This window comes from Pavona decussata, unplaced genomic scaffold, assembly GCF_977016875.1.
Source record: "Pavona decussata unplaced genomic scaffold, jaPavDecu1.1 SCAFFOLD_174, whole genome shotgun sequence".
Lineage (NCBI taxonomy): Eukaryota > Metazoa > Cnidaria > Anthozoa > Scleractinia > Agariciidae > Pavona > Pavona decussata.
In genome coordinates this window covers 850201-862936 of record NW_028145585.1, presented here as the reverse complement: position 1 = coordinate 862936, position 12736 = coordinate 850201, and the positions used below count along the sequence as shown (strand labels likewise).

Below are 12736 nucleotides of genomic sequence, written 5' to 3'. Positions count from 1 at the left end.
CAACAGTAATCTTCAATAAACACATGATTGAAATTTTATCCAAACATTGAAGGCTATTAAAAAAATCAATAAACATGTGGAAATAGAGAAGCCTACTTTTTACAGCTAGGAAGAATCCAAATTGTTGAAACTTTTGCTTTATGCACAGGGCTTCAGTAATAGCTACTTATATAAGGTTTTAGTTAAGGAAGTGAACGCGTTTTGGTAAGGTTTCATCTGGATCAAAATCTGGAACGGGAAGGATAAAGTTAAACGCCAGGCCTTGAAATCAGACCGAAAAAAAAGGAGGATTGAAAATTCTGGATATTGAGTCCATAATTAAAGTAAAGCGAGTAGCATCTCTGAAAATAGTTTCTAAGAGGGGTAAACAATTCCCTGGAAAGCGATTTTGAACAAATTGTTATCATCAATTGGCGGATGTTTTGTCTTGCATTGCAATCTTGATACCTCTAAGTTTAAGATTCAGCTACCAGCATACTACAACTGGGGAGTGTCTCGATGCGTGGTCGGATTTAAACGGGAAAAAGCCGAGTTCACCTCAAGAAGTTCAAGAGGTCCTAAATGAGACAATCTGGAACAACAAACTTCTTTGTGTAGACAAAAAGTGTTCGTACAGAAAGGATTTTATTGACCTCGACTTTCTGAGAATAGGTGATTTAGATTTTCTCTCACTTCTATTATCCCCAGAGCAAAGATTAATACTTATTTAATTCAATCCCGTCTGAAGGGCGTGCACTTACTTAAGCTTCCAGTAATATATCATTTAGTGCTCCCATGCCGAGCACTCCGACAATCAAGATAGACAGCGGCAATTTAACTCCAATTTCCGATGTCTCTTCGAAACATTTATTAATTTTTCCTTGAGAAAAAACGGATCCCATCCACCGCTAAACAAAGTTAAAAAATAAGTATTCAGGTACAATTGTTGATCGGGAAAAGGTTTCACCTTAGCTTTTAACGCTACATTAGAATCAAATCTTAGGGAATTTCAGTATAGCAATACTAAATTTAATATTGTTTACACCAATGAAAAGTTATTTCGGCAAGCTCCCTCCGCCCAACTGACTCTCCATCTTGTACTTTCTGCCAAGAGGACATAGAATCCATCGAGCATTTACTTTTCAAGAGCAACCGAGTATCTTCTGAAGTTTGAAACACGTTTTGTTCTGGTTAAGGAATAATGGAATCCAAATCAGTGCACTAAAATAGACATATTAGATAATTTGAAAAATTTGATGCTACGAATGATTTCGTTGTGATCAATCACATGCTACAATTGGATAAACATTAGCTTTCCCCCCGGTAGATGCCAAACAGGTGTATCTAATCTTTCTATTCAGGTTTCGCGAGGACTAGACTTGTAAACAACATATATATTTTTATGTTGCAAGGCAAAATAACAAACTATTGCAACATCTAAAGAAATGGGAAAAGTTAATCCACATATTTCTATAACGACCCTGGAAGCTAGTTATACAGTTACAGGTTTTGTGTCAGCGAATTGTGTTCTCTCCTGTTATTTATTTCCTATTGTTGCTTTTTGACTTTATTTTATGTAATAGTACTACCTCTTTTTCCCCTTTTTTGTCATTGTAAAAATTGTATTCTTGAATATATGATAATCAATAAAATTTTAACAAAAAAATGACTTTAAATCCAATTTTAAGATCACTTAAACTAAATGGATATTTCGCCCACACTTTGGAGAAAACAAAAGATATTCGCGTATAGTAAGACTTCAGAATATTGACGAGAGTACAAGCAATGCAGCCGAATGCATAGTACAGTAGTTGACGAGGATTCAAACCCTGTGAGAACGCAATAGATTTCGCGAGCACACAAGATAGCGGTTAGCGCGTATAAAAAAAAATTTGCGAGAGTGTATAGGGGTTGACAAGGATTTTGAGTACGCAACGCCGGAATAGCAGACAGTATAACCAGCTCATGACAGAGTGCGCACGCGGAGAGATCAGGTATTTGAGGGCGCACGAGATTTTGCGCAAGTGAATTATATAAAAATACTAAGTTTTAGAAAGAGTACATGACATTTGGTGAGGGCGCATGGGAGTTATATATAAAAGATTTTGTCAGAAAGTTACAACGAGTGTAAGCAGCTCGTGAAAGTTGACCGCATGTGTGTGAGAATGGGCAAGAGCGCTTAAGTCTTGACAAGGATTTTGTTAGTGCAATTCTAATCTCTTGCGGTTTTTTTCTTGAAACGTGAGCAGGTTCACAACAGCAAGAAAATAACGGCGCGTGCACGATTGCACGTCAAACTAAACTGTTTCTCTATTCACCTGCATCAATCAGCGTCAACCGATTGATAAAAGAGATAAATATAATGAGCCCATATCCGGCGGTACTTTTGCAGAACATGTGTACATTGATTTATTTCAGTATATCCATCCAATTGCCTAAGTATTTAGTGGCCCCAAAAGTAATCTCCAATAAATTTGTTGGCGTTGGAATCATTTTTGTCGGGTGGATCTATTTCTTAAACGTTGTTATATACCTTTCTAAACGAAATAATACAATATATAATTTAACCCTTTTAGATGAAAAAACTGAAAACATCCTCGGGGTGTTTCGCCTGATAAATTTCATGGCAATATTTAGTCTTTGCGGATTGATCAGACCTATTTCTCGTAATTCCTCCTTTAGTAGTGTTCCTCAGTATTGTAGCTCCAATAGTAATCTCTTATAACGTCGCTAGCGTTGGAATCATTTTTGTTGCCGGTAGATTTATTTCTTAAACGCTAATAAATACGTTACTAAATCGAAATGGAACAATATGAAAACCGTGTTAACCCTTTTAGATGGAAAGACTGAAAATATCCTCGGGCTGTTTCGCCTGATAAAGTTCATTGCAATACTGAGTTATTTAGTCTCTGCGGATTGATCAGGCCTATTTCTCCTCGGTAATTCCGTTTTTAGTAAGAAAATCATTTGATAAGAAGGTGCGCAGTGTACGAGGTATAATTCTTAGGTCTCTAATCACACCGGGCAGCAAATTATTCACTTAACTTTACATGGTTCTTGTAAATAGGTGCTTAAGCTTTTACAAATTGAATTGAACTTTATTCCTAAAGCGGGTGCCGTTACTTTTCCTCGAGCCACGCTATAATCTAAGGTGGTCCTTTTAATTACGATGGGGAACAGCAATTTTCACAAGTTCCTCCATAGCATTTTAAGAGCAGTTTGGTTGTTTTTCGCAAATTTACCTGATAGAAGAACAATAATGAAAAGCCATTTATCAATATTGAATGTTCGATAAGTGCCTGATACTAGCACTTATCATATAAGATGACGGAATCAGTAAATATCAGTTAATGATGGTGAGAGGATTTTTCCGGAAAACTAGTTCAGTTTCAGCCTAATTGTAACATTGTTATATATTATGGCTTCAACTAAACGACAACCTACGCAATGTGAATTTAAAAAAACGTGAAATTTTCCCCAGGAAGTTCCGATTTGTCTTTGCTTAAAAACAGAACAACAACTTTATTTAAAGGACACGTACCTCCGTTTATTTTTGGGAAGACTAGATTAAAGTGATACGGCTCGGAACCAAAATGTTGATGAGCAAAAGTAATTAAAGTTTATGATAGAGAGGATATTACACGGCGGCGCGAAGATATGAATTTTATTTTCGAGTGTGTTGTTTTTAACACGAGAAAGAAATCTTCATATCTTGAAGCCACCCGGTAATTTTCTTTTTATTATATGGACAAAAAATTCAAAGTTACGAGACTTTTAATTTTATTCTCCCAAAAGTAAGCCCGACGGCCAATCTTATAATTACACAGCTATCCATCACGCGGCATACAACAATAAATTTTCAATTTTTTTTTAAAATCGGCAATGAAAGGCAAGATCCCGCGATTTGATCACTACAAAAAGAAAGCGAATCTATCGCTCGCCATTTCTCACTGATTGTTTGCACAAATAACCATAAAAAAAGCGGGAAATGACGTCATCAACATCCTCACTAGTCCTGGATGTAGTCTCGTATGAATTTACGAGTAGTTCATTTTTCAGTAAAACACTCGTCACGGTCTATATAATAGAAACAGTTTTTGTTTACAAATTATTGTACGTGGCCGTTTCATTTTTCGCTTCTTGTCTATTGGTCTCTATTTGTGGGACAATCTCTAAGTTTCTTTTTATCCAATGAAGAAATTACGTAAACGGCCATTAAACCTAAGTATAAATGTGGATCAACAATAGATAAATGTGCAGTTTGTAAACTATTTTGCCCATTAAAACAATATCCAAACGAGCAATAATACAACTAAGTTAAACTTCACTAAAGAGCTTTCAAATAGAATTACATCAGATCCAGCCACATAACAATTAAAGATGCTAACTATTTATCTCATGACAACCTTCACACTGAAAAACTCTGGGGTTTTTTATTACTCGAGCAAATTCACACCCTGATGTTGTTATACCATGTCTCTTAATCTCTTTGAAAGCTTTTAAACAAACTGAGAAGCATTTCAACGAAGGCAATGATTTGCTTCCATTTACGGTAATCACTATAAACATAATAGCTTTCCAAAAATAACTTATCGTTTCTTTACATGTCATAAACATAACGATGATTTATAACACCAAGTTCGTGTTTTCCTACATAAGCTCTAGCTTTCGAAAAACTAATAATAAAATGTGACAGTTCAAATTAAAGCTGTTAGGAATAATTCAATAAACTCGAATGTTATTATATTTTTTTAATAATAATAAAAACTTTTGCGCCCCGGTTTCTACCCACTCTTCCTGTTTTTTGAAAAAATTGTGATGGTGGGCAGCGTAAACCACCTTATGCGCATGCCAGGCTGACCAATCAGGTCAAGTTTCTCTTATAAAAGAACATAAGTGAACGATGTGACAGTTAACAGCGCCCAAAAGTTTACAGCTTCCCGACAGCTTGCACTAGAGAAAATGCTTTTCTTGAGGGCAACCGTCATTTTTTTGTTCTTCCACCATGGAATGTGCTCTGATTTTCACGGACAAGAAACAGGTGTGTTGATTCGTTAGGAACAGAAAAAGCTCTTTAAAGTGGTTTTTGCGTTTCCCATCTCATTTTAGAGATTTTTGAATTGATATTTTTGCCAAACACAGCTTCTCATGTACGGATTCGTTTAACTGAAGGGTTAGACTTAGGGTAAAGCGATTCTGTGGGGAACAGCGCCGGGTTGTTCAAAAACCTATTAACGCCAATGTACGATTAAAAGTTTACCGAGGTTTTTATCGCGCTCTTCAAAAGTGGTTTAGTTTAAAGTTAATTTCAAGATAAAGGGAAAGAAAAGTCTGAGCCAAAACTAAGGGGCAAAACTTTTTTGGAAGAATCTTTAGCGATTAGTAATTAAACTCGAATAAAAGTTCACGTTAATCCAAGATTAGCTCAAACGGGCTTTGAACAACTGGGCGCAGAATGTTATCATTTTCATGCTAACAGTTTACTTTCACCAAACACCATGTATTTCAGAAAAGGCTACTTCAAAGTGAAATGTCTGAATATCTCAAGCAAGGAAACGAAATAATTCCTTACGAAGAAAGTTTTCTCCGAAACAATTTGTTAAATGCTCGTACATGGTTGAAGTTTAAGTTAAAAACGTAAATGGCCCAACATAGTTTTAAACCTATAAACATTAGCTTGGGGATTTCTCAAAGGTTTTTGATGAAAAGCTAACCTCTTAATTTTCTGTCTTTGTTGTAGATTCTTTAAAAGAAAGAGGAGAGGACGACAAGACAAACAAGTTAAAAACATCGGTTCGTGGTTGTAACTCGCATTCTTCTCGAAACAGACCACAAGAAGCTTCTCTTCTCAGTTCAAGAGACGCGCCCTTTCAGACGGCTTCTTCTAGTCAAACGGCGGCAACTCTGAGGAATAGAATTCCAAGTTCAGAATCTGACGAAATATTGCATTCCAAGAGGGGTGGTATTATTGGTCCCGACCATAGAATTTACATAAAGCCTTCAGTGACTCAAGTTATGCCTTTCAAAGCCGTTGTCAAGATTAAGCTTGGCGCAGACCCAGGTTCATGTTCAGGAATTCTGATTGGTCCACGCCACGTGCTAACCGCTGCCCACTGCTTTCACGACGGGCGGAGGTTCATAAGCGCGAAGCGTACGTTGAATGTCGGCGTTCTTCAGCCAAATCAGCGGTTCACTTGGTACCGTGTCAAGAAAGTCTTTCTACCGAGCAGTTGGAACAAAACCGTATCAGGAGCCAATCGAACCATGAACCCAGACAATGATTACGCGGTGCTATCGCTTCAGCGGCCACACGGGCGGTCATTTCTTAAAATCAAGGCTTTCTCAATGAACAACCTCCGCCGTTTTACGACCATGCATTTTGCTTGCTTCCCAAACGACAAGCGTGCAAATACGATGTGGTATTCGTCGTGCCCAGTCGGCTGGCAGCCGACCAAAGGCACCTCCCGAAGCATAATCATGAATAAATGCGATGCGGCTGGAGGTTGTTCGGGAGCCGGTGTTTACATCATTAACCGTTTCCAAGGAGGTAATCGATACGCCATCGGGGTGTTAACCCTTTCGATCAAAAATCATTCGTTAAATGTCGTAACGCGGTTGACTCCAAAAAAAGTTAAGCAAATATGCGGTTGGATTGGAGGACGGCAGGCATCGGGATGTAACACACACAAAATTTAAATTAAAAAACCGGCTCTTTAATAACATTTTAAGAGCAAGGAAGTAATTTTTACTGCATGATATTAAGAGAAAATGTGTTACAATATGTTCTCCTAAGAACTTTTTTGTTAGTTGTTGCTAGAAGGTAAAGCCAAAATTAAAATCAAGAATGTTAAAGACCTATTTGTGCGAATTGACATTGATATTGCGATCGGGTTCCCTGCTCCATTAATAGTCAACCGGAGACCGTATTTGGTTCGGAGAAAAGAAGAAATAATAGTTATTTCCTAGGGTAATGAATAGGCCATAAAATAAACTGAACTGAATACTAGCCAGCTGTAAAAGAAATGATGTCCAACCTCTTTATCTCGCTTATGACTTTAAATTGATGTTTGAATATTGTACAGGGATGGATCATTAGCCCTTCGCCCAATCCCCAACTTGGAAGACCAAGAGCTGTATTCACTTAAATTTGACCTCATTTCCTCCTCATTGAACTAAACCTTGATTATTATTATTATTATTATTGTTATTATTATTATTATTATTATTATTATTATTATTATTATTATTATTATTATTATTATTATTATTATTATTATTATTATTCACCTAGAACTGACCTCCCGGCAAGGTCGAACCTATCAAGGGTAGTAATCTTCAGGTTGTGTAGCTTCTAGAATCCTTAAGCTAGTACCTTACCCCTCCCCTTCGTTAGAACAGCGAAAAGGAAGAAAATAAGAGGAGAAAGGTGAGGCGACGCCAGCCCGGTCCCTAGGCATTCTCTCCTCCTTAGTTGTGCGCGCGAAGTCTGGGACGACCAGGCATAAACGTACCGGAAACACTTAGAGACTGGGAAGAGTCGAATCCAGTCCAACGCACAAACCATGGACCAACCTTATTCCCAGGGATTTTTCCAGGGTGGACCATGGACTAGGCCAGGTGATCATGGGGTGTGTTCGAATAAAGCCACAAACTGACGGTTGGAAATTTCAGACACTGGCGAAAACGTTTTGCATATGCCACCATACTAGACTAGAGTCGCAAAAAAAAAAATGAAAGGCATGCATAGAAACAAAAAATACGCGGTGCACATGTGGTGACTGAATTAAGATTTTTGGCTTCGCGTTTCTGCTTTTAATAAATTTGGAAACTGCAGCTCATTTTTGCTCATATGGGCCTCACCATACGCCAAACTAAGAGCTATGATTGATAAAAGCAAAGAAATCAGAATAAACCTATACTTCTAATAGAGGTAATTCAATGCATTCATTGTGGCAAGGTTGCGATCCCAGCATTTATGTCGACGTTCAATTTTAGGGACTTTTGATGATCCAATTGGCCCAAATGAAATTACTTCGCAATTCATACCATTATCTTTCCTAGACCTCTCGCTCTTCTCTGTTGTTTATGAATGGAGAAAGAAAGCCCGAAAGAAGCCTAGAACGTGACCAAGAGATCGACGCAAAAAACGTTCAAGAGATCGAAGGCAAAAAGTTCAAGTAAATTACTATACTCTAAAAATCCTAACAGCTGCACAAAACGCAATCAACCAATCAGATCACGAAACAATTACAAGAAAATACCGCGTCAAGTCTAGAGAAAACGTTTGCGAACAAATAACCATCGGTTTACTTTTAACTGGTAGAGCGAGGGCTTTCATTTCATTTTAACAGTCAGGCACGAACGTATTTAATAAAAACCAAAGCGCAAAACTTCTTTGGACACTCAATGGAAAAATCTATATCTTTGAACAGTTCGGAGTTTACTTATCACGATCTTTGACTCGTACCTTTTACTCGTCTAGCCTGCGCCTGAGGAAATGTTCCGCACGTTCAAACAGGCAAACGAAGAATAAGTCGTCTCTTCTAAGGTGGATTTCCACTTTTGCGTGATTTGTGTTCGTGCAGACGCAAATTTAACATGTTTTACGTACGTTAATGAAAATCAGAGACGGTGTGTGGGCGGTGTACGTAAAGGGAAAGGGTTGAACACTCTTCAACCTCTTACGGAGTTTACGTAAACTGCTCTCAAATCGTCTCTATTTTGTTCACGTACGTATGAAATTATTTCGCATTTCATACCATTTTCTTTCCTAGACCTCTCGCTCTTCTCTGTTGTTGACGAATGGAGAAAGAAAGCCTGAAAGAAGTCTTAGAGCGCGACCAAGATGGTACCAATCGACCATTCGTTTTTCGACCATTCGTTTTTCGAGTTAATGAGTTGCAGTTTACAAATGGTATACCGATCGACTGAGGAGCTTACCATTCGTTCCAATGGTAAGAATCGTAACCTTTTACCAATGGCACGATTAGTGAGTGTGTTTTGACGAATCGTAACCGTTTGTGTATTCGACATGAGTGATTCCAATGGTTAACCAATCGACTGACTACTTTTCCATTGGTACCAATGGTACCAATCGACCATTCGTTTTCGCACGGCTTACAAGTGTTAATGAGATGCATTTCACCAATGGAATTCCGATCGACTGAGGAGCCTTGAGATTGCAGTCTGTTCTTCCAAAAGTAATTCATCATGATCAGCATGCATATGTTAAGGGGAGAACAATCAATGACGCGATAAGGACAATTGATGACGTACTCAAATATACAGAACGATACGGACTCAATGGTAAGATGATAGCAGTTGATTTTCAGAGGGCCTTCGACTCAGTAAACGGAAACTTTCTGCATAGGACCCTGGCTGCCTTTAATTTTGGTCCATCCTTCTTAGATATTTCAAGCTGTGTTCTCAACAACGGTTTCTCTACCGGACCTTTTGAGATACAAAGAGGTGTGAGACAAGGAGATCCACTTTCTCCGTACCTGTTCATTATTGTCCTTGAAATTTTAGCTATTAGTATACGTAAAAATGACAATATTCAAGGAATTATTGTGGATGGGACTGAAATTAAACTTGAGCTCTTTGCAGATGACTTTACCTCGTTCTTAAGGAACGACGAATCCCTAAGCGTATTCCTTGAAGCTGTTAAGAAGTTTGGGAACGTCTCGGGCCTTATCATAAATTTTGATAAAACAGAAATTTTGGTTCTGGGGAACCCTATTATTGCCCCCATTCAAGATCGAAGTACGGTGAATATTGAGATTAAGGAAGCAGTGAAAATTCTAGGAGTGTACTTCACGTATAACCGTCCTCTGAGACAGAAGCTGAACTTCACAGAAATAATATGGAAATGGAGGAATCTGACAATCATCGGACGAATTCAGATTATAAAAACCTTTGTGATTCCGATGTTAATGTACCGAGCTGGTTCAATTTGCATTGATAAAGAAGTTATAGCTGAGGCCAATAAGATCATCTTTGATTTTATATGGAAAGGCAAAGACAAGGTAAAACGAACGTCCCTAATTGGTGACACTAAAGATGGTGGAATGGAAGCCCCGCATTTGGAATCTATTATTAAGACCCAAAGAATAATGGTTTGCAAGAGATTTGCAGATGAGGAACCTTGTACTTGGAAAACAATTTTGTCACACTACCTGAAACCGGTTGGGGATAAAGTTATTCTCTGTTGTGATTTTGATGTTAAAAGACTCCCTATTATTCTTCCAAGCCTTTACCAGGAATGTTTAAAGTGTTTTACACAATGTTCCGCAGCTGCATGTGAGAATGAATTTGAAATGTCACATGAAGAAATATCCAACACTGTCACATGGAATAATAAATTCATTTGTATTACAGCAGTTACCAACAACACGCGACCTATCGCCTTCAAAAGACTCCGATAAAGTTGCGTTTTGGTGGACGTCAATCATAGAAAAGCCGTTGAAATTATTTTGAATTCTTAGACCATTTCAAGGCAACAGAACCAAGAAATTGACAGTTTTATCCGCTGACGGATGGTAAACTTTATGAAAATTGATTTCCAAGCCAGATTATCTAAAAAAAATGGGCATTGTTTAGACGAAGCAGTTTTTTTTATGAAACATTTGAAATCGCTACACCTGATAATAAATCAGCGATGCGTGCAAGTGAGTAAATTATCACGTACAGTGAAAATTGAAATTTTTAATTCAAAAATACCTTTTATTTGCGCTTGATCTGGCTCGAGAATCAATTTAAATAAAGTTTACCTTCTCTTAGCGAGGTAAAATTCTTAGTTTCTTGCCGGGTTACCTTGCAATCTTGTCAGAATTCAAAATAATTTCAACGGCTTTTGTTTGATTGACGTCCACCAAAACGCAACTTTATCCGACTCTTTTGAATGCCGAAGGTCGCGTGTTATTGGTAACCGCTGTAATGGTAAATCTGTCTTCAATATAAGGTTGGCTAGTAAGGGATTAATCAGAATAGGTGATTTAGTCACGGAAGGTAAACAATTTAATTTATCAGTCAATGCAATGTGCGCCAGCGGAATTTTTCTCCGAAAGACGTTTTTGATCTGATGGCCCTTATCGACGCTATTCCTGCACCGTGGCAGCAATCTCTGAAAATGAATGGGTACATGAAGAAAAGACCATTTGTTCTTCATGATCAAATTCAACTTGTTTTAAATGATCAAGACGTTTTGATCGACAAAGCGTTGTCTAAAAGCATCTATAGGGAATTAATTTCTGGGTTAGTAACTCTGCCAACAGCACAATTGAGATATAATGAAAGCTTTGATAATGTCTGTTTGGAATGGAAGGAAATTTATAGCTTGCCGTTTTAAGTCGCTCTTGACACAAAATCACAAGAATTTCAATAAAAGGTCTTGAACAGGTATTAAGTAACAAATACGTTTTTAAAGAAAATAGGCAAAATAGATTATTCAGCCTGTTCCTTTTGTGGTGTGAATGACAAATCCCTTGAACATCTATTTGTGACTTGCCTTTTCACTGCAACGCTATGGGAGAAACTTGTAATGTGGTGCAACAACATAAATGTCAAGGTTGAATCACTATCTGCTGTAGATGTAATATTTGGTGATTGGCAAAGGAAGGAGGACTTTCTGTTGTTGAATCACATTATCCTCATTGCTAAACAATATATATACTATTGTAGGATCAACAATTCAAAACCACTCTTTAATGTTCTCTTAGTACGAATCAAGTCAGTTTACTTATTAGAATGCCAGATATTTCTACATGGAAGAACAAAAGGCAAGCCCACCCTTTGAAATGGGGCAAGTGTCGCTTTTGAAGATAAATAGGTGTTTCGAAACATGCATCCACAATTTATATTATAATATCTTAATTCCTGTGTAGCGCTTGTTGTTAGCTGTGTGTTAAGTGTATGTGTTTGATTATTTGAGGGGGAGGAGGGGGGTCAGTAAATAAGTCTATATATTTGTCGGTATTTTTGGCTGTAACTTCTGAGGTGAAAAAATTAATAAAATACCCAAAAAAAATGGCTTAAGTCCCCTTAATGAGATGTATTTCGCCAATGGTGTACCTAATAGAAATAAGAAAAGTTAATCCACATATTTCAGTAATATTTGACGACCCTTGAAGCTAGTTATACAGTTACAGGTTTTGTGTGAGCGAATTGTGTTCTCTGTTGTAATTTGTTTCCTATTAATTGTGGTTACTTTTTGACTTTATTATATGTACTAGTATGACTTCTTTTTCCCTTTCTGTAAATGCAAAAATTGGACTCTTGAATATTTAATAAATGATAAAAATTAATTTTAAAAAAGACATGATTATAGTATTTTGTCCAGTGAAACTTTTTGAGAAAACAAAAGATTTTCGCGTGAGACGTCAGAAAATTAGCAAGAGTATAAGCAATGCAGCATTACATAACAGTCGACCAGGCCAGATTCTGCCAAACCCTCTGAGAAGCCAAGAGATTTTCGCGAGCACAAAAGACTGATGTAATTAGCGAGAGCGCATGAAAACATTTGCGAGAGTGTGCTGATTGACAAGGATTTTGAGCACGTAAAAGTGTAGCACACAGTATAACCAGCTCATGACAGGGAGAGAGAGCGGAGAAACCACTGTATTTCAGAGCGCAAGAGATTTTGCGTAAGTGCATCAGAATACGAATTTTTAGCGAGAGCACATGAAACTTGGGAAGGGCGTATCGGGAGTTATAAAAGAGTTTGCAAGGACGTAACAGCGTGTGTAAGCAGCTCGTGAAA

The 12736-nt window shown here is 37.6% G+C and overlaps 2 protein-coding genes across 2 annotated transcripts in view; one reads left to right on the top strand and one right to left on the bottom strand.

Moving 5' to 3' along the window:
* The window catches only part of LOC146463861 (small ribosomal subunit protein bS16m-like), a 167910-nt gene that overhangs the window by 116990 nt on the left and 38184 nt on the right, over window positions 1-12736 (bottom strand). The gene's annotated exons all lie outside the window — the stretch shown is intronic.
* LOC146463864 (serine protease 23-like) lies at window positions 4911-6837 on the top strand. The gene is made up of 2 exons (XM_085083988.1): window positions 4911-5020; window positions 5720-6837. Exons 1-2 carry the CDS (start codon window positions 4942-4944, stop codon window positions 6673-6675), a joined length of 1035 nt encoding a protein of 344 aa, XP_084940114.1. The 5' UTR covers window positions 4911-4941; the 3' UTR covers window positions 6676-6837.

Bases quoted from the DNA above. Each gene is read 5' to 3' on its own strand.
- LOC146463864 (XM_085083988.1), top strand. From the start codon at position 4,942: ATGCTTTTCTTGAGGGCAACCGTCATTTTTTTGTTCTTCCACCATGGA. The intron at 5,021-5,719 runs GTGTGTTGATTC...TCTTTGTTGTAG, and splicing joins TTTTCACGGACAAGAAACAG to ATTCTTTAAAAGAAAGAGGA.